Raw genomic sequence first — 25,349 nt, 5'->3', positions numbered from 1 at the left:
CTAACCACTGTCTCCCTGCGTCATGTTTAGGCATTTTTTAAAGACTTTAAAGTTAAAACCCAAAAAATAAAAAACAAGAATTTGGAAAAACACGACAAAGTCTAAGGAAATAAATATAAGTAATGATTACAACTCCTTAGTATTATTTTATTATTATTCAACTATTATTTTACTATTTAAAGTTAGATTAAAAATTTTAAAATAAGACTTTTTGTATAATTAAAAATAAATAAATTTAATCAACTAACTTAATGATGTAAACTAATTAAAAATAAATTTAATTTGATCAAAAATAAATTTAATTTTATAAAAATTGATCTTCTTTACAAAAGTCATGTTATGAGATTTTTAATCTAAATTTAATAAACAAAATAAAAATTAACTGAATAGTAAAACAACAATAAAAAAATATATAAGTGTATCATTACCAAAAACAATATGGTAAAGATTGTACTCTTTTATTTGGCGAAGTATTGTTATTTTAAGATGTTTATATTATGCACGATTTATGTAACATAAATTAATTTAAAAAATAAATTTTAAATTTTATAAATCAAATGTTATTATTTAAATGATATTCTTTATTTACTAATTTAAAAATAAAATAATTCTAATAATAATATTATTAATGTGATGTGTATGATGAAGAGGAGAAAATATTTGTATTTAGTAGAGGATGATGTTTGGTTCTATTATTGTTTCAAATGGTGCACTTTATATCCCCTCCCTCCATCGAAAATTGGTTATTGATGTCCCACATTTAATTCTCACGTTCCATTCTTAAAGAGGAATGATTCCCTCACTCTCTAAGAGATGCTCTCCAATTATGCATTTTCTTTATACTTTTTGGACTACGGAAGATAAGTCTCGTCTTTGGATATTGAAGAATTTTATCAAGCATCCCGTTTCCTCACCATTCTTTTAGGTCACGTCCAATGATTGAATCATAAATAATGATATGAATGATTTAATATCACATTAAAAGATGGGAGCAAAATAAATAATATGTGACATTTCTCAACTGCGTAAAGATTTTTTTCTCAATTTCATTCCAAAAATATAAAATTCATTCTCTCGATATATTTAATCTCTTCGTTAAAAGACCATTATTTTAATAAAATTATGCTTTTAATACATCTCAATACATTATAAAAGTATTATAAACTCATCATCTAAGATGAGATCTATATGCAAAAATTTATAAAACTTTTATGTTTATTCACTGTTCATGCAAAAATAAAAATTATCCAATTTTTTTCATCCAAACAAACATAAGGCTCTCTCGATATATAGCTCTAGAAAAATTATATTTTTTATCCTCACATCACGCGTAATTCTTAATTTTTTTTCTCTTCCTAAATATATAGTGTATCGATGATGAGTAGAAGAACTCAATTAGTTTAAAAAAAATAAACAAAATAAATAAAAATATTTGTAGTGTGTATACATGGTGTGTGGATCATGATAAGTATCAAAACTCATAGCTCTATATCAATTGCATGTGTCAAGATTGTTTCACTCCTTCTAAACATGGTACTCTCTACTCTATCTAAGATTTTTTTTTTTAGTTTTATCATTTCTCTTTATTTCATGCATGAATTTAGACAGTGCAATACAAACGTTAAGTAATAAAAATAAAAAATACTTTAACTATAAATAGATTATATAAAAATATTTTTATCGTAACATTTGTTGTGGGGTTAGGTAAAATGCGTACAATATTAAATAAAGAGTTATTATATTTTCAAACAATTAAATAATATTTCCTCAAATAGCATATTCTACGTGTCAAATGAATGGAAGGATTTTCGTATTGACTACAAAACATAATAAATGTCAAATATGAGCATAATTTTGTGAACGCTACATATCAAACATCGTGCAAAAACATGTCATAGGTAGGCATGCAGGACCATTAGATTACAAAATGTGGATAAGTTTGGAGGCAAAAACCATGTCATCGTACTGCAATCTCTATAAGGCTAAGAATTAATTAATGTTCTCATGATTTAAGTCCAATTTAAAAGATTACTTTGAAAAGACACAGATATTGATGATAAAAACAATGAGCCCGCGTCACGTGTCGATAGAGTCAAGGTGGTTCCAGAATAATGACAAATTCAATTACTCACAACTGGCTTCCAATTTTGGCTAATACATGATCTCTTTCCAATTGTAATGTTATACTTGCAATCTATTTGAATAAAATAATTGCCTAAAACGATTTAAAACCTTCAAAACATTATACCATATTTTTTAAACTGTGGTACCATAGAAATTCGTGCTACGCTTGTGGATTATGTTATATATTTCAAGAAAAAACTTATTTATAATTAAATATTATTAATTATTTATAATTAATTATTTGTTACAAAAATAATTAATTATTATTAAAATAAGGCTTCATTTGTATTCGTAACCCACCTCAACTCATCTTATCGTTACAAATTTTTTAAATTCTCATACAAAATATAATAAACAATTCAACTTTTTTAAATTTTAAAATATTTTTTTAAAATTTTTACATAAAATATAATAAATAATTCAATTTTTATTCTGTTATTCACAAACTATCTTAATTCATCTCAATTTATCTTTGAATTTAAACCACTCGTCAATAATAGTCGTAAATTGTCATCCTCTTTATTAACAATATCCAGTGGTGAGAGGGTGGGAGGCTTGGACAGAAATTAATAATATTTTAAAAAATAATAATAGATATAATTATAAATTATGTAAATGTTGTTTATTTTTTTTTAAATATTAATTTTTTTTATTTACTCAATTTATTTAAAATAGTACAGTAACAATTGCAGCAAATATCATCATCTCTTTGGAAAATGTTGTCGTGTTAGGTAAGCTGTTGTTGATTTTACTAATGAAGATTGTTGTCGTGTATAGGATGGTAGTCAAATAAGAACTTGGGAATAATCTCACAAATTCAAAGACAAATGAACCTGTTCCACTTATGGTGCACTATACAGATATTGCGTGGAGGCCAGGCAAATAAATGTGAAAGCAAAATCGCATCTCGAGGCAGCTTTGAAAGGTCAAAGGATGGGATTAGGTTTGGCGTGGCGTGGCGTGGCGTGGCGTGGCGATGCGAAATCGGTGGTTCTCGTACCGCGCGACCAATCCTTCCACGTCAACCCTGGATGTGACGTTTACTGAGTCGGTAGCAGCGCCCCGTCACCGTTGTTCGTGCTTTGCCTTGTCGACCCCACTCGAGTCCCGACTCCCTCCCGCTTCATTCTTACCCTTAAAGAAAGAAGAAACGACCACGCCGACCAGGCGACCAAAGACCCAACTAGACGGATCTGTACCCCTCTCTCTCTTTTTTTTAAGGCTGTACCAAGAATTCGGTTTAGACCGGCAAAGGATCGAATTTTTTTATTCGAATTGGAACGGATCAAATTCTGGACTAATTGGTCTCGATTTCAAAATATATGGACCAATAAAATTTAGTCTGGTCTCGGAGTCTATAAATTTTAGACCGAATAAGACCGAACCTTTATATATATTTTTTAAAAATAGTTTTAATAATTTAATATATTATTTTTATATAAGTTAATAATATAATTTTTATTTAATTTATTATCATTTATTATATAAAATATAAAATAATATATATTATTAATTAATAATAATTCGTAAATTATGTGATAATTTATATCATTATATGTAAATAATTAATATATCATACATTCATAGAATCATACATACTCTATTATTTATACTTAATTAAAATAATTAAGTAATTTTTTTAAATACCTAAGTTGTAACCAAACATAAGTATTCTATGTACAATGAAATTATTTGATTCATCATTAACCTTGGCTCGAGCGGAGTGTTGAGTGTGGCTCAAGCAAACACTAGGGTTTGTGTCTCGCTTGAGCCCACTGTCGAGCGCACTTCAAGCGAACTCACTATTTCTCAATTTTTCAATTCCAAAATAGACTCCACTCTAACAATTAATAATTATGTACATTAAAGAGTAAAGTCTAAGTCAATAAGTAGTAACTATCAATATCATAAATATAATTATAGTAAAATATTTTTTTAATGAGTTAGTTATATAATTCACATTAATAATTCATTTACTTTTAATTTAGTAATTTAAATATTTTTTTTATTAATTTATTTGAATATAATAATAATAAAATAATTAGGCTAGACTGAATGGATCGACCAGACCAGACTGATAGCACTAGTCTGATCCAATCTCTATAGATGTTCGGTCCGATCCAATCCAGAGAAAATGACGGACCGAACTGGTCCATCACCCCTAATCTCATCCCATCTTTATTCCATGAAGATAGACAAGGATAAACTATACATATCTCCTAAATTGCGCTGTTTTCCTCCCAATTCAATTTCAGCAAGTTTTATCCAATTTGTTTATAAATTAAGATATATTTAGCTTGTAAAGAGAGTTTGTAAAAAAAATGTTACAAATTAATTTGATTTGACATAGTATATTGAATTGTAATTTGATTTGGTATAATATATTAAATTATAAAATTATTATTATTATAAAATAGATCTAATGTATGACATTAAGTCACGTCAATTTATAAATTTTATTAATCATATAAGGAGCGCGTGTGTTTTTCTTTTTCATCAAAAGACACACGAGAATAAAAAATTCTCCTCACCATCTTCATACCACACACTATACATTACTTTTTCTCTTACCAAACATGTAGTGTATGAATGATGAGTAAAATAATTTAATTAGTTTAAAAATAATAAAATTTAAAACAATTAAAAAAAATATGATATGTGGTGTGTGTGAATGATGAATAGTAAAACTCTTTTTTAATTAGACTTTTAAAAATACATGAATAGATGATGCTCAACAAATATCTTTTCATTTTTATATATGAGTTGGAGAAGATTTTTTGAGAAAAACTCCATCATATTTTTAAAGAACTTTAATGCCGAGGTTTGTTTTTTTTTTTTCCTAATCATTAATGTCGAGGTTAAATGAGTTATAAAAAAAATTACAAATGTTTTTTATGCTAATTAATGCAACAAAACTTTCATTAACTATGTGTTTTGTATGTCAATAAATAGCTTTACATAATTTTTTCTTTTAAAAGTTTCCTTTGAAGATTAAAGTTTGAAGTAGAATAAATATGCACTTGAATAGGTCTACAACATTCATAACTAACGAAATAATTTTATCAGATAATATTAAATGGTTATTAAATGTTATTGGATTTAAAGTCTTTATCTATTTCATTCAAAGCCATAAAATGAAACGAGAAATTCAAAATTTTAAAAGATTTTAATATTTTGATAAAATAACATTGTCATATTGATCAATTGTACAATAAATATGCTTATATCCTCATTCATCCTATTATTTTTAAAGAGAAGTGATATTTATAATTGTGGAATATGTAAGTACCGTACAATCATTTTTAAAAAATTGAGTAAATACGAATCTACACGAGAAAAAAATAATTTTTAAATAATAAATCACATTCTTTTATAAAGTAATTACACGTTATTTATATACTCTACATATATATATATATATATATATATAGCATTATTCCTTATTCGTAGAGAATGTTCCGTAGCAAAAATATTAGATCAGATTCTTAGAAAATAATGTTAGACTTGGACCAATAAAAAAAAACTATCTAAAGGAAAGCCATTTCGTTTTCGAGATAGAAAAAAATCCGTGTGGAATTTGTGATTTTGTAATCCCAAAATTCGAAAATAATGGTGATGGGAGGGGATGAAGCACGCCCCAACATTTTGAAAAGTCAAAAAAGAATAGATTCTATTTTTGTCTTTTTCTTTCCCTCATTTTTCAACAATAAAATCTGGACACGTAAGCATCCAATAGTGATTGTCGACTGTGAGATAGTCACTCGATCTTCTGCTAAAGATCCATCACCAACCTTCTTTGCAAGAAAATTCAAACAAGGGTTTCCACTTTCCACACTCTTCATTAGTTGCTCTCCTAAAAAAACTTGTAATTTCTAGTTTTATCAATAAGCTCGTACACGTGATTAAGCTCGTACACGTGATTCCCCTGTGCATATCATTTTCTCCGTGGCTTGGACTTCTTTACTTCTTCAGTGATCAGTTTTTTTATTAGGAATTCTAAAATATTCTATTACGTAGAGATTTTTAAAGAGTAATATTAGTACGTTAGATACAGTTATAGAATATGTAAGTCTCGTATATATATTTTTTTAAATAAGATTTATTATTAAAAAAATAACTTTTTTCATTTAAATATCAAATTTATCCATTTATCTCAAATTTATTTTTTATTTTTTAAAGAGAGCGTGGAAGACTTTTTAACTATAGAATTATAAATATCATTTATCTTTTTTAAATTTTGAAATTTTATCAAATAATATATTTTTCATATGTTCTAGATTATTTTCCTCGGCTTGCCTTCCACTTCAAAACTCTTCCCTTTATTTTATCGTCTTTTTTGTTTTTTTGTCTTTTGCCAAATTGTTGTCTTATTAAGTTCTGTTTAGATGGTGAAAATATTTCATTTCATTTCATTTTATCTCATTATTATATTTTTTTTAAATTTTTATATAAAATATAATAAATAATTTAATTTTTTTAAATATTAAAATAATAATAATATTAAAAAATAATATTATAATAATATTTTATTTAATTTTTATTTTAAATCATTTTATTTTAACTCACTATCTAAACTATACTTAAATTATTTAATTATTTTAAATAAAGCGCTTCCACTTTTGGAATACGAGTGGACAAAACGAGGCGTGTTCCTCATACATAAGACTTACAGAATAAATAAATAAAGGATAATTATGGGCATTAATATTCGGTCGCTTGGGCGCTCATGAAATGTTTCACACATGGGCCCTTTCGCCTGACAAACGGCCCATCAAAATTAACGCCATCACCAAGATAATGGCATTATTGCACGGTTGGGTGTCATTATGCTCAAGCACGTGACCACCGTCCCACAAGATCCTCTGTTGTTGAGAGGGGAAAGTACGGTATTTATATTGGAGTTTTGTTATACAACTTCTATCATATTTTATACTTGATATTTTTTTAAATTTTTAATATTTTTTTAATATTTTTTTAAGTTTATTTTTTTAAATTATTTCAAATTTTTTATTCATTATTCATATAATAAATATTTAATAAAAAAAATTAAAAATAATATAAAATGTAGAGTGTTAGGAGGTTGTGAAGATTTTTTATTATGATTGTTAGACATTTTGGTCTGCATAAACTTATATGTTATATTATTAGTATGATTTACCATAAAAAAAATTAAATAATCACATGTTATACACATTGTGGACATGGTAGATATGATTTCATATTATACAAATTAGAAATCCCCAAAGGTAACTCACAAACTGATATGGTTTGATGTGGTATGTTAGATTGTAAAATAGATTTAACGTATTATTAGTATTTTTAATAATTATTTTTCTTTTCGTAGGCTTTTGTAGCTGTTGGTTAACGGGCTTTTTTTTTTTTTTCTTTCTTATGGACTCAATTTTTATTTTATTGGTTTTACTTTATTAGGACTTTATTACATTTGGACGATGGCCTTTAATTCTTTTTCGTTATATCCATGTTGTCCATATTTATTCTTTGTTCCGTTTATATATTTTTGTTTTGTCTTTTGGTACGGGTGTAGCATATATTGGAGAAAAAATGAGATAAAAAAAAATAAGTTTAAAGAGTATGTATTTTTTAGAGTATTTCCAGACAAAAGAATTTTGATGGAACTTTGAGCTCAACCACTTGTACAAAGTTGATTCGGGCTATACGACGATCAGTTGAGCTGTTGTATCCTAGAGGAGTCAAGTCAAGAAGAGTTCTATTGCACCGGTTAATTTGAGATTTTGTACACCGCAGAAGATTTGAATCTCCTTAAAGAAAGCGATATTTCCGTGTCTCAGTCTAAACTGGTTTCATTTGAATGTTAATTTCATTGTAATTTTTATTACATTATTATATATTTCACTAACGTATTATATAAATTTATGTCAATTTATAAATTTACTTTTATATAACCTCTTTAATGCTAAAACATTTTTATAAAAGACTTGGATATGAAAATGGTAAAGAATTTCAATCTTCGGGGTCTAAAAGTAAATTGTGACAAGAACTTTTAAGAAATGAATGCAATAACTTAAATTAGTATTCTAAAAGGGAATGTATTTCAACGTCAAGCAAATTGCCACTTTCAGATTCTGATGGCATCTTCGAATGCTAATGGAATAATAGTTTGTTCCTTAAAACTATGATAAACAAGTAATTTAAGGTCGCATTTGAAGCTCTCTCTCAATAATGATGAATTATATATTGCCATTGGTTATTACAAAAGGAAAGCGGAGCCAGTGGACACATAAGATCTGTACGAAGATAAGCCGAAGTGGAAAGGTCGGCCAATGGAAAAGGTTGGGAGGTAAGAGGCATGTAGTAGCGCGGTGTGGGGATTTGCCTTCCTCCACCCACAAATCACAATCATCTTTTTAGGACATTTTGATTCTTGGTAAAAGGTTTTATTGATGGTCAAGGGCGTGACACGTCTGCTAAATCCTGCCACCTCGCATTAAGTTCATATGTCATATCAATAATTCTATTTGAAGATCTTTACACCGCACACCATTCACGTGATATGATTTAATTTGGACGATAAATTTTTAAAATTTAAATCTTACAAATCATATTATACTATATAGATGGCGTGTGGTGTAAAGGATTTCAAATATCACCACTCATGTCACATATAAAGGCTTTGCTTCAACATAATCTCAAGGAACAAAGAGAAGCATGGATGGACATGAAAGGAATTGATGTTCTAAATCCTAACTTAACTATCTCAATCAATTTTAACATAATCTCAAGCTGTTAAAATAATCTCACTGGTACAAATATTTCTTCTTGCATGGATGGACATGAAAGGAATTGATGTTCTAATTCCTAACTCACTATCTCAATCAATGTTACTGCAGCAAAGACAAGGAAAAGAGCCCCTCCAATGTATGCAATGGCCTGCACAAGGAACAAAAGATCGGGATTGTTTCCTTAATGCATGCAAAGAGAAGCATTTCCTTAGTGTACACTAAGAAGTAATTCCTGAAAGAAATATTATGTTTCCCCTATTAAAATGTAATAGTCTCAATTAAAGCAAGTAACCGAAGTGTAGAAAATGTCTCATGCACGTTAGCAGCTGCAACTAGGGAAGTCTCATGGGAAAGAACTTATCTGCATGCACAACATGTTGGTCTACCATATGCGCCTCGCACATACGTATATACACGATGCTGCTGCTCGTGGCTGCTATATAAACTTGATAGTTACATTGTCCACTACACGTCTGTTAAACAAAGAAGAATCCCTATTCCTGGATTCCTTATGGTGGTAGTTTGGCGTATTCTAATAAAGAAGTGATCTGGGTAGATTCTGTAAAATGGTCTTAATGTGTTTCCAACAGAATATATTCTGGATACATATTGCTTTGAATTATCTGAAAATCATTAGGACTTCTTAATGATGTCTTTCCTACGAACAGTCTCAAGTTTTGGAGAAATCTCATGGAATATCAGATGGAATTACTAACAGCTAATAAAAGGTTGAAAGCTTTTAAGACCTACCTTCTCTGACAAAAATGTCCCCAGTATAGAACCTCCCAAAACTGCAAGCTGCATGGAAAAAGTTTTCAAATGAAGTAGGCCAGGCATGTACTAACAGGTGGAAACGAAAGGGAGAAGAGCTTATATAATTCAGAAAAGGACAGAAATTGGATATGATTAAATTTGTCTATTATCCAGACAAATGATGTGCAAAATCTTCCATTCAGAGCCCATGATCACAAGCCTTTATGTCAGAGGAGATGTTTAGTAATAAGTTTCCAAATACCAAGAATAGGGATTGCATGTTACAGCTAACCTCTAATTTGAAATTAATTTGCCCTACTGCTGAGTGCTAAGTCACTATTTTGGCTCCAAAGCAAGGGACATGCATTCCTTAAAAAAACAAAGTAACAAATTACCAAAGTTGCGACGCCGTGACCAGCTAGTGCTCCCCCGATGACTCCGAGAGGTGAAGATGCTGCAGCAAGTGCTGCATAAGACAAGAATTTGTGTTAGTACAGAAGACACATAACAACATAATGCATCGGGAAGAAAAAGTAGAACCTTTGTCTTGTGTACAGTTTGTACAGTAAATTAAATAGCTATAAAACGAATCTCTAACACTTGCAGTTCAAGCGGTGAGATTGGTATGTTAGACCTTCCATACATGGACAATTTTAATAAGAAAAAAAGGAGAGAAAATGAAAAGAAAATCAAACTGCAAGAGCACATACATTGTACACTGACGACATTATATTTTACTACTACATCAAGTTTGACAGAGATTACTTTGTTTTTCATCCTATTTTGACCAAGTCCATTACATATTACGATGATAATTTACACCTTAAATTTCAGATTATAACATGTGACATTCATCCTCTTTACTCTCCGAATTCCAAGATATGACAATCGATATTTCCTATCTTGTGTGGTAACACAGATCACACATTTAGTCAAGAGCTAATTTATGTTTTGTAACGATTGCAATATAAATGGTAAAACTTGCTTTTAAATGCATCTGACATTGGGCACAAAGTAAATGTCATACAGGTGCAGAAGTGCCATCATTATTGTTTTTATCAAAAGAAGAACATCTTTAATTTGCACATTCTAAATCTGGTAATCTATCCGTGCAAAGAAAATTGTCTCATGGGCAGCATGAGAGAAAGGATAATTTCCAGTTCAATACAATTCCATCAAATTGTGTATATTGGCGTACAACTTGATAACTACAGGTGTTTGACCTTTCCACTAACCTATTGTGGAAAAGAATGATTTATCACCCCATTCAGCAACGAAAACCAAGAAGAAAGTGCTAGCAATAGTATTGAGAGAAGATAATATTCCAGCACCATTTCCAGAAAATTTTGAAACTGCTAACTCTGCCTGGTTCAAACGCAAACATGACATTCATTAGAATTTACTCCTACCACAACATTAATGCCACAAAGCATTGCAACACATTTAAAAAGAATAATATGAAAAGCCCCAAGTTATCGTTTCTTTGAAATTACCTCCTTCTGTTCATCTTCTGCTTTTAGACCATCACTGGAGGTGGCATCAAGCAAGGTTGAAACCCCAAAATACACCTATATCCATTGCAAGTAGCACACTAGGACAACTTACTTCATCAAAGAATTTGAGAGTTTTAACTGTTGTTTCATTTCCATCATGATATAAAATGCTTAACTATGAACATGAGGTATTATATTCTTTTTTTTTTTTTCCAGCTAAATATTAAAAGATTACAAAAAATAAAGTTTACCAAAAGGAAAACTGCAGCGATGTCATCAATGGGCAAATCAGTTTCGCCAAACCTGGGATCAACAGACAATATTAACACCACATGTAACAAGTTCAGATTATCATTCAAACAAAAAGTCATACTTAGCAGATCCGATAATACTTATATGGTATGAAGTCTAGAAAATCCTCCAAGATCCAAGAATTTTCTTCCGAAAAATAGGGAAAAATACATTTTGCACTTCCAAACTATCACACCTGTTTTTTCAATTTGCACCCTAAACCATCAATTTGCACCCCAAACTACCAAAACCATCAACTTGCAACCACAAGCTACACTTTTTGGAAATTTGCACCCTCACAATCTTATTTTCAAGACTGTTCTACGTGTCCTATTTTTCAATGATCTTGATGGTTAGATCTAAACTTTTTTTTTTATAAGTATGAAAACAATGGTAAGATCTAAACTGATGGTGCAAATTGCCAAAAAGTGGTGGTTTGGGATTGCAAGTTGACAGTTTGGGTGGTTTGGAGTGGAAATTGAAAAAAAGGGTTGCAGTTTAATAAAAACGCTCATTGAGCTATGATGGGTCATATTGGCCAGGCATTTTCCAGACACAAATCAATGAGTTCTATCAAGCATAAATATATAGGGTGTTCAGATCTTCCAAATTATCAAAAGAGATATTTCTAGTTCAGAATGGTTATTTCAGGATAATTATACATCTTCATGTCTGCTGCATTTGGTAACATGTCATTTATTACATTATCAGCTACCAGTCTTCCGAAATGCAAATTTCTTACCCTAAGTTCCTAAATTGCATGAAAATTTCAAGGAAAGTACCTGAATGGTAAGATCTCATCGACATAGTGAAAAGTTCTTCCAAGAATAACAGATACGATGGTCATTGCCCTGCCCATGATAAACAGACATCTCTGTAAATTGAAGAACTGGGAAAATGCACAATAACTATTCTCTGATAGTGAAACAAATTGATTAGATATTACAAAAATACAAATTTTATGATGCTTCTGTTGAAAAGAGAAACCAATGCTTCATTCAATGGATTAGGACAGCTATGCATCACTACAAGTTAGAAGGGGATCATTTAGCCGACATATTCCAAGCTACATGTTTTCTTGCATTGGTATTTAGAAAAATTTTCACGATGACAAAGGTATCTTTTTTAATTGGTAAACTACACATGCACGTAGAGGATCCCAAACCTGTTACCTCACCCTCAACCTCATTCTTTTGGAGGGAGAAAGTATCATTTGAGATAGAACTCATTGGCAAAAACAAGAAAAAAGAAATAAAACATCAATGCAAAGGACATCTAAATCACCATGAATAAACAGAATAACATACGCTAGTGCACCAAAAGTCCCAACAAAGACAACAGAAGCAGAGTTCCTAGCTGCTAGAAGTGCCTGCACAGAACATTAAACCTTCAATTAGGTGGAGGCATAATGATCTGTCTTTGATGTACAACTAGAGAACATACACAGTAAGGTGAAAGAAAAAACATAATTATGAATTTTTGTCTGGTCTTATTATCTCTGATTTATTTCCTAGTAAACTAGGACTGAAAGCAAGTAGAACAAAGTTTTAAGTGTATAATGCCTGACTAGTCAACCGGTCAACTAAAAAAATGTTTCTAGAGGCATTATCACAATTGATCTGACAGTGCCAATACGATTTTTGAGTGGTAAGAAGTAAATTAGAAGTGCATATATGTCAATAAAAGAACTACAAACTATGGAGCTAGAACTCATCCAAAAGTTACCGCAATAAAAAAGGTCTTGTCCCCAAGTTCCGAAAAAAAGATAAGCAAGAATGCCTGCAGAAGAACACATTCTGGTTTAGTAGTTGGAGGTGCACTGTTCTCAAATGGTAAATAAACATTGGTAACATCTAATAATGTCCAAAAGTTCGTCATAACAGAAAAACATTAAAATTTGAAGTGAAGTCACACAGATTGAGTTGTAAATTCTTTTTTTTAAAAATAACTACAATTTCATTTATGATGAGAAACTCATTTGTATAAGTTACAGGGAGGTTTTCCTAACTGAAGCAAAACCTGTGCTAATATCGCCAACATCCCCTAAATAGGGGATTGATTGCAACCCACTAGCAACATCTGAAACAGCAACTGCTGGTTGAGAGCCTTGAAGGGTGAGAAACCCAAGCATCAGTAGAAACTTCATAATATCACCAAGTGAATGATCAGAAGCATGGATATATGCAGCTATATCAAATTCCCCTCTTGAATTATCCTTTGCTCGTGATTTGGAAGAGGCACAGCAATCATCCATCACAGGTGTTGATTTTGTACTCATTTTGCAGGTCTTGTAGTCAAGACACCTTAAATCCTGCGTCAGAATTTAGAATTCCTCATCAACATACATCACAAGAAACCAAGCCTCAAAATTATCATCCATGCATGCAAACCTGAAAAAACAAGGCCGGAACATGTAAACAGCATTGTGCATGTGCAAATGAGCATACAAATGGGAGTTTGAATGGTTAAAAGTGGTTACGTCCCACAAAAAATAGTAATCACAAAATGAGCAGTTAATATAATTTTAACAGGCATAAACCCATTGGCTTAAGCTTTTGCATTAAAATCCCAATATGATATATCAAAGAGACAAGGACTCACTCGGAGTCTCCAGTATTTATCTCCCCAACAGAAAGCATTTAAAAGAAACAAAATCAGCCTCCAATGCGCTAGGGGAACGAAAAAAGAAAGAAACTTAAGAGAAACTTCACAAATATAAGCAAGTGCAATCCCACACAGTGGCAAGTTCTTTTCATTTTGGGCTTGTTAGGCAATTTCTAGTCCGAGCAAGTCTATTACATAATGTTGAAGATAATATCAAATCAAGGCATATATCCCTATTTATAGGAAAATTACCTTGAGTTTGAGGGGACATTAAAGATAATATCAAATTAATAATTTGGTTTGATATTATCTTGATTTGATTTTCATAATTATCAAATCACTTTGATTTGATATTATCTTCAACACATAACACCAATTAGCCAGCCTAAACGGTAATGAAGACTAAAAAGTAAATCTACTCTTCTCATTATACGATTTAGCGAAGAAATTTGTTTGCACATTGCATTATACCCCAAAAAAAAGAACAAAATAGGAATCTCTCGAAACTTTCTAAAGTGAAAAGCAACGTATGGTGAATTTAAAAAAGAAGAACTCGGGAATGAGAAAATATTACGACGCCATCTGAACTTCTGGTAGTTGCAGACCATCGGCTTGAGTACCTGCAAGACAAAGTTAATCGTTTCTTTCAGAAGATAAAATGCTATCTCTATTTCCCATTTTTGTTTTATTTATTTATTTAAACGTTCTGCTCTTGAGGTCTTCTAATTTCTCGGAAGATCACAATACAATGCTCTAAAACTTTTTCCTTGACGTAGACAGTAGAAGAATTGGCATGGAGGTTCGGAAAGGATAGTTACCTGGACAAAACGAGACTTGGGTTTGGACGAGAAAGCTTGGAATTCTGCTGCTTCGAGCGTGAACTCGAAGAAAACAAGCAACAACAGGTGACAGGTCTGCTATGCCTTGTACATGAAGGCAGTGACTTTGCCCCCAACATACAATCTGAGAGGGTTATGCTTCGCATTCTCTCTCCCTCTCGTCTCGTGCGTATGTGTGTCTAATCGATACGGGCCTCTGGTTGCTGTCCTCTGAAACGATAGCTTTGGAAGATAAGCCATCTGGGTAAAGCGCCAATACCACATCTCGTTGGGAAATTATCAGGTCTCGTTATAACTTTTTAAAACTACATTTACCGGTCACTCGTTTTAATAATTTTTTTTTTTGCTAAATAATAATGGGCCATTATTAAACATCACTTAACAAAAAAAAATAGGCCGGATTGGAATTTGGATTGAATTGAGATTAAAGTCTAACGTCTAAATACTTAATTTTTAAATTATTAAATTTATCTAAATTCAAAATCTCTTAATACATAGGATTCATAATATTTTTCAACTCATAACTTCTTCACACGCAAAATCTGTAATCTTTTTCAACTTTTTATAAATACATCTAAATTTATTTTAGGTAGATTCTACAAAATTTACTCTATCATCTCAGTTCACTATTATTTATAAAGAACTTAACTCATCTAAACTCAGTTCAACGTCCAAACGAAATAATCAATCTCCTTTTTTGAGATCTGATCACGCTCACGACACTTTTTTTTTTTTTTTTTATCATCATAAAGTTAGTTTTCTAGATAAATTAAAAATTACTTTTAAACTAAAATTAATTAAAGAAAATTTTTTTTCTTACAAATAACTAAGGCTTGCTTTTACAAACCATCTCAACTTATCTTATTATTATAACTTTTCAAACTCTCGAATAAAATATAAAAAATAATTTAATCTTTTAAATCTAAAAATAAAAATTATATTATAATAATATTTTATTTAACTTTCAACTTTTATAACATCTATATAATCAAACGAGACAACACTTTCTTGGCTAAAAAAGTTTAAAAGTAAATTTATTTGATCATATCTATATCATTCGGATAAATCAATGAATGCAATGAGTTAATTGCCTGTCTAACGCTAGGGAGATCCATATCATATTTGGGTTTAATTCCAAAAGAATTAATTAATGAAATAATTAAAATATTATTATAATTATTATAAATAACAAAAAAAATTTATTTTTAAATAATGTGAAGTCCATCCGTCGCAGATGACATGACTCAAATTTCACATATTTTGTTGAGATAAACTCTAATATCATTTTTAATGCGTTAAAGGAGGCTTAAGTCACATCTAACTGTATACTCTAAAATAATTAGTCAATAAAATAATTGAAATTCCATTAAAATTATTTTAAAAAATAAAAACTTTTCATTCTCAACAATATTTTATCTATCAGAATGGAGTATCACAGTACCAATCGGTGTCCTTCGTGTGGTTAATAGGAGTTTTTATTTTGTTTTTTGAAGGTTAGTAGAATTGAAAACAAAAGCCAAAACAGAGTGGTAAATATATATGTTTGTTTGGTCATAAATATAAAACAAAGCCTTGTGCTGGTCTAAGCCCAATAGGTGTTGAGCGGAGATTATTGGCTGAAGTAATTGGGTCAACAACACAACCGAGTGACCAAAATGGTCTTGCCCTGCCCGCCAAGATGGTATTGATCTTGGCCCAATTGCAGGTGCCTTTATGATTCCTGAATTGGCATGTTCTTGACATTCTTTACATTGTAAATATTGCATGTCATGGAAATAGAACACCATGCAGCCTTCTGCATGGGCGGTGAGCTTGGATTATTTTCGTCGGGTGTGGCATTAATGGAGCTAGAGATGAGGATGAGAAGGAGCGTAGCAAAAGAGCTTCAATGAATTTTGGTTTTCCTAATTTATGAATTTGGTTTAGTAATAAATGGATGTATTGAATTCGGAGGAACCCACGCGCGAGCATAAATATGATCATGAGTACTATGGATGATCATTAGAGTTATTTCAATTCCCTTTCTCAAACTGAAGTAGAATTTCAATGGAATGAATTTATATGAATTTCTTGTATCGCTGAACTAACAAGTTAAGGCGACGCTCTTGTATATGTCCTGTATACCTGGACTTTTGCCTATTCTTATTATGATCAAATAAAATATGGTTTACCGATAAAAAATACATATATATTACAAGCATAAGAAATTAGTAAGAAAGATGATCAAGGTGCTTAATCAAATTTTGAAAATCAAGATACTATTGACACTAGCTTGTTTAAACGTTTTATATATTTAATTTATTCATCCATGCATGATGGGTCAAAGTTTTTTGACGTGTTTGATTATTATATATATATATATATATATATATATATAATAGGATTAACAGAAATGGAAGGAGTAGGTTTCTTAGGACTGGATAAGGGCTCATGTGATGATGGTCTAAATTAACACATTATAAAGGGGATTTAACTGATAAAGAAATGGGTACGTAAGCTTAGCTCAGACGCCAATTGTTTGGAGGACGTAACCTTTCTCTATGTGGAAAAGCTTGCATGCTTTAGCTCGTGCACTTTACGTACGCAACTCAATACAATCATTAAGCGCGGGGAGGACTGTACCATACAACTCAATAGATATATATGCAAGCTGTAATTTTTTTATTTTATTTTTATATCGTAAGAGAGCCTTTATTCATCAAGCAAAGCATTACATAAGTTATCAATCCAAATAGCATTTGCAATACTGCATTCTGGAATCAAATCCCACCAAGTTGCTAAATCATGATCTAAATTCTAAGCAAACCGTGCCAAATAGTGTGTTGCACCATTTGCTGTCCTGCCTTTGTGATGAACAAACCAACTTGGTTAATGCTGCAATGTACTCCTGATTTCATGAACAATATTGCCCCAAATAGACAATGAAGGACCCTCCATGTTCAACTCTCGCATCACAAGAAGGGAATTACTCTCTATGTGCAAATCTGTAAGTCCCATAGGAAGACATAATTGCAACCCTCTTAGAATAGCGAGCAACTCTATCTCAAATGGATCAGTGACCATATGCTCTGCTTTACTAGCTGCAAAAATAACATGGCCCTTATCATCTTGCAGTACCATGCCAACTCCTGATCTGCACAGATCACTAAAAATGGCTCCATCAACATTAAGTTTTAAGACCCCCACTGGTGGTGCCACCCAACTGCAAAGTGTTTTCAAACCTGATTTGTTGGTAGCTGCAGCAGAAGCATGCTCATAAAAAAGTGAAAGTGCATGCTCAATAGCTGGCCTGTTGTGGGGACAACAAATTATTCTCATACAGCTGTTGATCATTATTCCTCCTATACCACATACCCCAAGCTATAAGAAAAAGTTTCTCAAGCTCCCCCGAAATCCTTCTCTTCATGATAGCAAGTACCACTTGCAAAAAAATTCAGCCGAGCATTTGAATCTTGTAGAAACTATTAAAATTGACATGCATATTATATCTTCCACCTACCAAATACTGATAAATATACTTTAATTTGCATGTCCAATTTTGCCGTCGTTGCTAGATGAACGGAAAATTAATCAGTCATGATGTCCGTACAACCAATATTTGACGGTCGATCGGGTATTGATGGAGGATGCAAGTTTTAAGCACTTTTTGATAATTTTTTTTTAATAGTAAATAGACAACTTTATTCATTTATGAAAGTGAAGTTACAGCTATGACTTAATACATATAGGAAAAATACTAGATTACAAGCCAACTATTCACAGTTGGGGCTCCACTAGTACATAAATTTCTTTGTAACTGATATGGTCTTAACTTAACTCTATAGAAAAATCGTCTGAGAGACCACACTTTACCTAAAGTAGAAATTTCAAACCCGGCCACTTCCAGATGAAGATAGGACTTTCATTCTATGAACAAAATGTCCAATTAAGAGACTTTCTTTTTTATTTTTACCTAAACAAAGGAAATAACAATAAACATAAATATAGATGTGAAAATGATATTGGATTACAACTGTAAATCTGAAATTTCAACTTGAAGGAAAGTAAAATACAAAAAATAAAAAGACTGTGGTAGCGTGTGAGGGATATGCCACGCTAGGAGTGTGGCGGTCAGTCGAGTATGAAGAAACCGAGGTGCCTGATCCTAGAAACACCGTGCGTGGCGGTAGTAGAAGCTTCCTGATAATATGATAGTACTGTAATATATTTGTTTATATAATTTGATGATACACGGTGTATTTTTCATGAAAACAAAAATTAATTAGATAATTAATGAGTAACAATTTTTCTTGCTCTTTTTAACTTGCATGAATCGCATTCTAATTTGGTCAATCTTGAAGTTTTAAAAATATCTTAATATTGTAATAATTAGCTAGTGCTGCTCAGACAATATGGCATATATATATATATATACATATATATATATATATTATATGTTAGTCTACACATTAACATGAAGATGCACAAATATAAAACATTGAACCTTTAAGTTGCATGTTATCGCTTTTCCTAATTAGAAGGACTGTAGATTTCTCCAAAAATCATCTCAAGACAATAAGTAATAGTGCACCCGCCACTCTCACCGCTTTAAGTGGAGGTTCCACTGTTACCGGTAGTGGTTCCATTGTTTGTAAGAAATTACAAACAACTTATTTCTGTCTTTTAAGATGGTGTCCTCTTTGTAGGACATAGGTGAAGACAAAAAATTTGGTTGCAAAAACCTATTTTTTTTCTTTTTTATCCACTATTTTATATTGTTATTATTATTCTGGGGTGTTTGTTCGGAACCCTACCTCCTCTTATATCATCTTTTCTAATGAAATATACTTACTTGCTTAGGGGAAAAAAAAAAAAAGTTGCATGTGGTCGATCGTGCGTGTATATATATATAGGTTCTAATAAAAAAACTCACATGTGATTTACTGTGCCATATCAACAGTACCATAAGATCAATAAAATTCCATTATATTCAAACGCGCATCGTTCTGATCAAACTTCAAGGAATTACAACATAGCATTGGCCGTGCTCATAAAAAGAGAGCGAAAAGACAGGAAAAAAAATGAAGGAGCTTGGATTGGATACAATTATTCCTTCCTGAATACTGATGATGAAACTCTTCTCCATTGAGTTCTCAAGGATTATTCCAGATTTAATAAAAAAGAAAAGAAAAGAACGACCATTAGCTAATGACCGTTATCAAAATCCGTCATCAACAGTCACCAACACTCGTACAGTTTAATGTCAACACGAAGACGGAAATAAACTTCTCCCTCAAAGGCATCAGTCATCAAAGTGGCTATACCTCTAGCCATGAAGAAGTCACCGGTGCCACCAACCACAGATATATCCCTAGTCTTGTTCATCAGAGGATCAGCCCCAGCAAAGTTTATGCTCCCCTTGTGCTGCGTAGAGTTGAAAACAAAGGAGAAGCCAAGCCAGGCAGTGAAAATGTCCTTTTGGTCATAAAGATAAAACCCTTGGGCACGACCAACTGGGGTTGAGTGCAGATTGTTGTCTAAGGTAATTGGGTCATCAAACACAACCAAGTCACCAAAATGGCTTTGTCCCGCCATTATGGTTCTGTTCCCCCAGGCTGGTGCACCTACAATGGCTGAAGTTGCATTCTTCGAGTTCTTTCCATTATAAATAATGTCATGGAAATAGAACACCAACCTTTTACAAGGGCGGCGAACTTTGATTTTCCCAGTGGATGCAGCGGTAGTACTGGATATTCCAACGAGTAGGAAGAGGAGGAAGAAAGATGAAATCAGATTTTTAAGCTCCATTGTACTCAATTAATTTCAATGGAAAATGGGTTCGAGAGATACAAGAAGTAGATCATGCTTTGAGGGGATGAGGGACAGACATGTTGTTATATAGGATGAAGTAGTGCTAAGTTAAGCGTTGCTTAAAAGAGATTTTGACACAGTTGTTTAGTTTGCTTCATGAGCTCGCGGGCGTTCTTTAAGTTTGCTTCATCTCTACGACTAACGAAATCAATGCAGGCATAATACATTTTGTGACCAAAAAAGGGAAAAAAAAGTTGCAGTAGATGTCCTGTGCATGTCTGCCACATGACCTGAATTAAAGATAAAGATAACCTTAAAAACCATGCATTAAAGATAACCTTAATGCAGGCATAATACATTTAATGCAGGCATACATGCATTAAAGATAACCTTAAAAACCATTAGTCGATCGCTATGTCCAAGCAAAAGGTTCACATGACCTGAATTCTAGAAAAATAATATACTCCCATGATAAAGTGCTTCAAAGTTCCATGTCTTGATTAAACTTCAATAACAAAAATACTCAAAACTGTCGGAATGAAAATATTGCATGGGGTTATGAGATCACTTCTTCTTTTCTCCAGCTCCACCAGACCTCATCTTGCGGAGAACACCAGACATCTCCTCACGCTTCTTCTTTGCCCTCTTATGAGTGCCAAGCTTTCTTTTAGCAACTTTCAGTGCACGCTTCTCCTTTCCAACTTTAAGTAGCTCAGTGATCTTCTTCTCATATGGTGCAAATCCAGCAACTTCCCTGATCAAGTTCCTCACAAATAAAGTGGACTCTTTTACTTGTTTTTCCTTTCCGATCTGAGGGACGTGGAGCCAATTCTTTCTTGGTCACAATATGACCTTTATTCAAGCCCACAAAGAGGCCAGTATTTGGCTGTTAATTAGGAGCCATCGCCTTAAGCTTCAACGTCCGAGGCGGCAGGTGTGAGAAAGTTAGGAACGTTGTCTCTGGCCATATATAATATTAGTCCTTAATTCCCTAATTTTGGGCTGTCAATCGTCAGATATTAATTTGATTAAATTTGTAATCTTCATAATCATAACATTAATGTTGATGGACCGATATGGCAGTATTTAATTCACTTTATAATTCTTATTTTTAATAAATTTTGGTTGATTTGCAGTTGGCACTGTGTTTTGGTTATATCAGAGGTACTGATTTGTTGGAGTTTCTCCAGCAGTAGTACCCCTCCTGTTATTCTCTTGGCCAGATAACATACCCGGTAAAATTTTTTTGATACATGGGAGGAGAATTCGATTGTTGGTTCTCTTAGAGAAAGTGAAAAATCAAGGTATTGCCAATTGATCCAAAGCATTTTCCCTAACATACCCAGAAAATTATTTTGTCAAGAAAGGGCAAAAAATGATTGCTTGTCGAAGTTCTATGTTACAGGAGTCAAGGCCGTGATCATACATCATACCAAAAAAAACTAAAAAGGTTGGATCCATATATAATTGGAGGTTAATAAATAGAAAAAGGCGAGGATCTTAATTTCCAAATTTTCCATAATTGCTCTATGTTGAATCCTTCAAACGCTTTTTCCATAATTAACTACTTTCCTGCATTCTTTCCCTTACGCTCACTTATTACCAACAACCCCACTTTCGTCCGGAGAATTAACAACTAAACCTAATTTATCAAAAAAAAAAATCTAACCTCAAAAGGGCCATGGCTTGAAGCACAATCAAAAAATAATAATGCTACGTACAACCGGCGTGCGCAACTTTTGTGAAACCGGGTGACACAATTGGATCCCACCGTCCCATTTTCTCCTTTTCATCCTCCCTCTTTCTCTCCTGTTTCATTTTCCCATCTTCTCAAACAGCTATCTTTTTTTTTTATACTCAATTAGAAGTATTCTATTACTCATGAGAAAAATCTAATAGGCGAAAACGAAAAACTATGACAGCAAACAAAAAATGATAATTTGTAAATGATCTTCAAACATTTGAAGAAAAAAATTCATACTTCCGTTATTGAGGTTTAAACATTACATAGAACTAAAAATAAAAATCAAGAGGTACTTCAAACTTAAAAACTGCAAATCATATCATACTTCAGCCATGCCTTTGCTCTTGTGGAACAGACGGACGAAATGCAACAACACCACCTCTCAAACAGCTCAGACGAAACCCATTTCGGAACCCATTTACAGATGAAAGAAACATTTTCTGGAAGAACTACCGCCATTAGCTTCTTCCCACTGCTTGGCCTTGTGGGGCTTTTACCTCATTGGATCAATTTGCTTTGCTCCAAGGCTACAAAAATCATTTAGAAGTTCCTGCAGGGGTTGGCTTCATGGGAAGTAGCCTTCGTGGAAACGAGAATAGAGTTTTGAAAAAAAAAAAAAGGAAAAGAAGGAAGATGCAAAGAGTGAATAGTCAAATGAAACGGTGAGTTTCTTATCTACCTGGCGCTGATTCCCCAAGGCAGTTACACATATCATTTTTCATCAAAAAAATGGATCAATGATTGTTGGGTGTGGAGACTGCTTTGTTCTTGTAGCAGTCCGATTTGATGACCTGAATCAACAAAGATTTATTACGTACATTTTCTTGGTGGGTTTTCAATGAGGTTTGTGCCATAGAGTGTAGACTTGGGCTTGGAAGAATTTTTAGCACTATTGTTATTTACTCAGGAAGCGCCAGATAGAAAGTTCGCTTGAGACTCGTGTGATATGTTGCTCAAGCGAGGTCCAGAAAAAGAGTTCACTCGACAGGTGCTTGACTAGGCACTTGAGTGAACATTAGATAGAGAGTTCGCTTGAGGCGCACTCGACACACCGCTCGAGCGAATATACGAAAATGTTCACCACCTTAGAGTTTTTTCAATGCATCAACTTAGGCATATAAAAAGCAAAATGTTGAAAACTGAACTTAGTTGTTCAAATGACGTTCTTGAAGCAGTGAGAGAGAGAGAGTTAGGCAATAGAGAGAGTGGGAGAGCTTGAGTGTGTGAAAATCTTGTAATTTTCACAATGTACTTCTAGATTCATCTGAATAAAATTTCTTACAGCTCTGTAAACGTAGGCAAATTGCCGAATCATGTAAATCTTGTGTTATGTGATTGTTTTTCTCTATTTCTCTTTACTATTCTTGCATTATCGTTCTCCAACAGTGATTCGATGTTTTAGAGGCTAAAAAACATGTAGAACTACAGGCAATCACAAGTTATCATGCATTTTTTTTCCTTTCCAATAACTTTGTTTAAAGCTTTTGAGAGGACATAAGATACTAGATATACTTGATTCTTTGTTGTCCATTTGAAAGGACCAAGCCATCCAGAATGTTCAATTCTGTATATGTAGGGAATACTAATCTTTCCATCTATATTCAAGGTAGAGATATGGATGTGACATGTTCTAGATCTTGAGATTTGTAAAGCTAAGGTTCAATCTTAATTAAAATACATTATATCTAAATATGCGCGCATCCTAGCACTCTAGCAAGAGTTGGAGGTTGTGAAAAAGCAACCCATGGACAGATAGCTCATAGAACATAAAAACAAAAATACTTTCTAATGCACAACAATATTAATATTGAAACCCTAGCCATAATGAAAATCATCTCTATGACACGATCGATCTCAGTTCACCAACATTCATAGAACTTAATGTCGACTTGGAGCCTGAAATATACTTGTCGGCCTTCATATGCATTAGTCATTATAGTCGCAATACCACGATGCGTGAAGAAATCTCCTGTCCCACGCACGACAGAAACGTCCCTAGCCTTCACTCGAATTGGGTCAGCTCCAATGAAGTTTATAGTGCCTAGGTGGTCTGTGCTATTAAGAACAAACGTGAAGCCTAGCCAAGCTGTGAAAGCGTTCCTTGTGTCATACAAGTAAAGGCCCTGAGCCCTGCCAACAGGCTCTGAGTGGAGATTGTTGTCAAGGGTACGTAATAGGATCATCGAAAACGACGGCGTTCCCGAAATGAAATTGGCTTGCCAAGACAATTACGTTTGCTCCTTTAGGAGCTGCAACAATGGTGGATGTGGCAATACCAGCATTTTTGCCATTGTAAATGACTTATGGAAGTATAAGGTTAAGTGTTTGCATGGTTTATGTTGTTTCTTGCCCTAGGATGAAGACAACGCAAGTAAAATGAGGAATTGAAAAACAATGAAGTATCTAGCCCCCATTAGTAGTATTGTTGCTTGAGTAATACCAGGTACAAGCCTTAAATATAAAGGCAATTGGATTCTAACTGTTTATGTAAATGTCTCATATATCATGAGAACATGCATGAAAGCCTTCCATTATATATAGTGTATGTACAAATATGTAAAAGGAAAATACAAGAGAACATGGAAAATAAAGAGATGTTACATAGGAGATTAGAGCAGAGGATTTTGTGTTAAGTTTCCATATATACAGTTTCTAGCCGTTGGGTCTGTGGTGATGATATGTGTCTTGGTTTCCATAGGAGGATTAGTTGGGCCTGTGGTAGGGTTGAGTGGCTCAGTTTCCATATGTGGATTTGGAGTTGTTGGTTCCTTGCGAGCATCTTCCATACTCCCCCACAAATTAGAAGGCCAAGTTTAGAATGTAGCGAATAAAGAGCAGGACGTCCAAGAGGTTTGATGAAAATATCTGCAAGTTAAAGTGATGCAGGGACATGCTGTGTTTGGAGAAGGCCAAGAGCAACGCGCTCTCGTACATAGTGATAGTCAATCTC

The 25,349-nt window shown here is 32.7% G+C and overlaps 2 protein-coding genes and 2 pseudogenes across 3 annotated transcripts; all 4 read right to left on the bottom strand.

Annotated features, from left to right (window-relative positions):
* Positions 1-8,816: 8,816 nt before the first annotated feature.
* Positions 8,817-15,114, bottom strand: LOC108982830 (protein PAM71, chloroplastic). Of its 2 annotated transcripts, XM_018954289.2 has the most exons (13): positions 14,845-15,114; positions 14,601-14,646; positions 13,616-13,733; positions 13,431-13,528; positions 13,148-13,201; positions 12,730-12,791; positions 12,205-12,273; positions 11,383-11,434; positions 11,132-11,206; positions 10,874-11,003; positions 10,034-10,104; positions 9,636-9,683; positions 8,817-9,033 (listed from the first exon to the last, which is right to left on the bottom strand). In XM_018954289.2, the coding sequence occupies exons 1-13, from the start codon at positions 15,009-15,011 to the stop codon at positions 8,962-8,964; spliced, it is 1,062 nt and encodes a 353-aa protein (XP_018809834.1). In that variant the 5' UTR covers positions 15,012-15,114; the 3' UTR covers positions 8,817-8,961. The 2 variants fall into 2 exon arrangements, with proteins under 2 accessions (XP_018809834.1, XP_018809833.2); XM_018954288.2 differs by having other exon boundaries at positions 13,431-13,733.
* A 4,717-nt stretch (positions 15,115-19,831) lies between these two features.
* LOC108982827 (disease resistance response protein 206-like) lies at positions 19,832-20,735 on the bottom strand. The gene has a single exon (XM_018954283.2). It carries the CDS (start codon positions 20,650-20,652, stop codon positions 20,083-20,085), a length of 570 nt encoding a protein of 189 aa, XP_018809828.1. The 5' UTR covers positions 20,653-20,735; the 3' UTR covers positions 19,832-20,082.
* Positions 20,736-21,153: 418 nt separating this feature from the next.
* On the bottom strand, positions 21,154-21,559 carry LOC108982826 (annotated as a pseudogene).
* A 2,699-nt stretch (positions 21,560-24,258) lies between these two features.
* Positions 24,259-24,813, bottom strand: LOC108982828 (annotated as a pseudogene).
* Positions 24,814-25,349: the final 536 nt, after the last annotated feature.

This window comes from Juglans regia, chromosome 2 (genome assembly GCF_001411555.2).
Source record: "Juglans regia cultivar Chandler chromosome 2, Walnut 2.0, whole genome shotgun sequence".
NCBI classification, from domain to species: domain Eukaryota; kingdom Viridiplantae; phylum Streptophyta; class Magnoliopsida; order Fagales; family Juglandaceae; genus Juglans; species Juglans regia.
The sequence above is the reverse complement of the archived record's forward strand: the minus strand, read 5'-3'. Positions and strand labels throughout refer to the sequence as shown.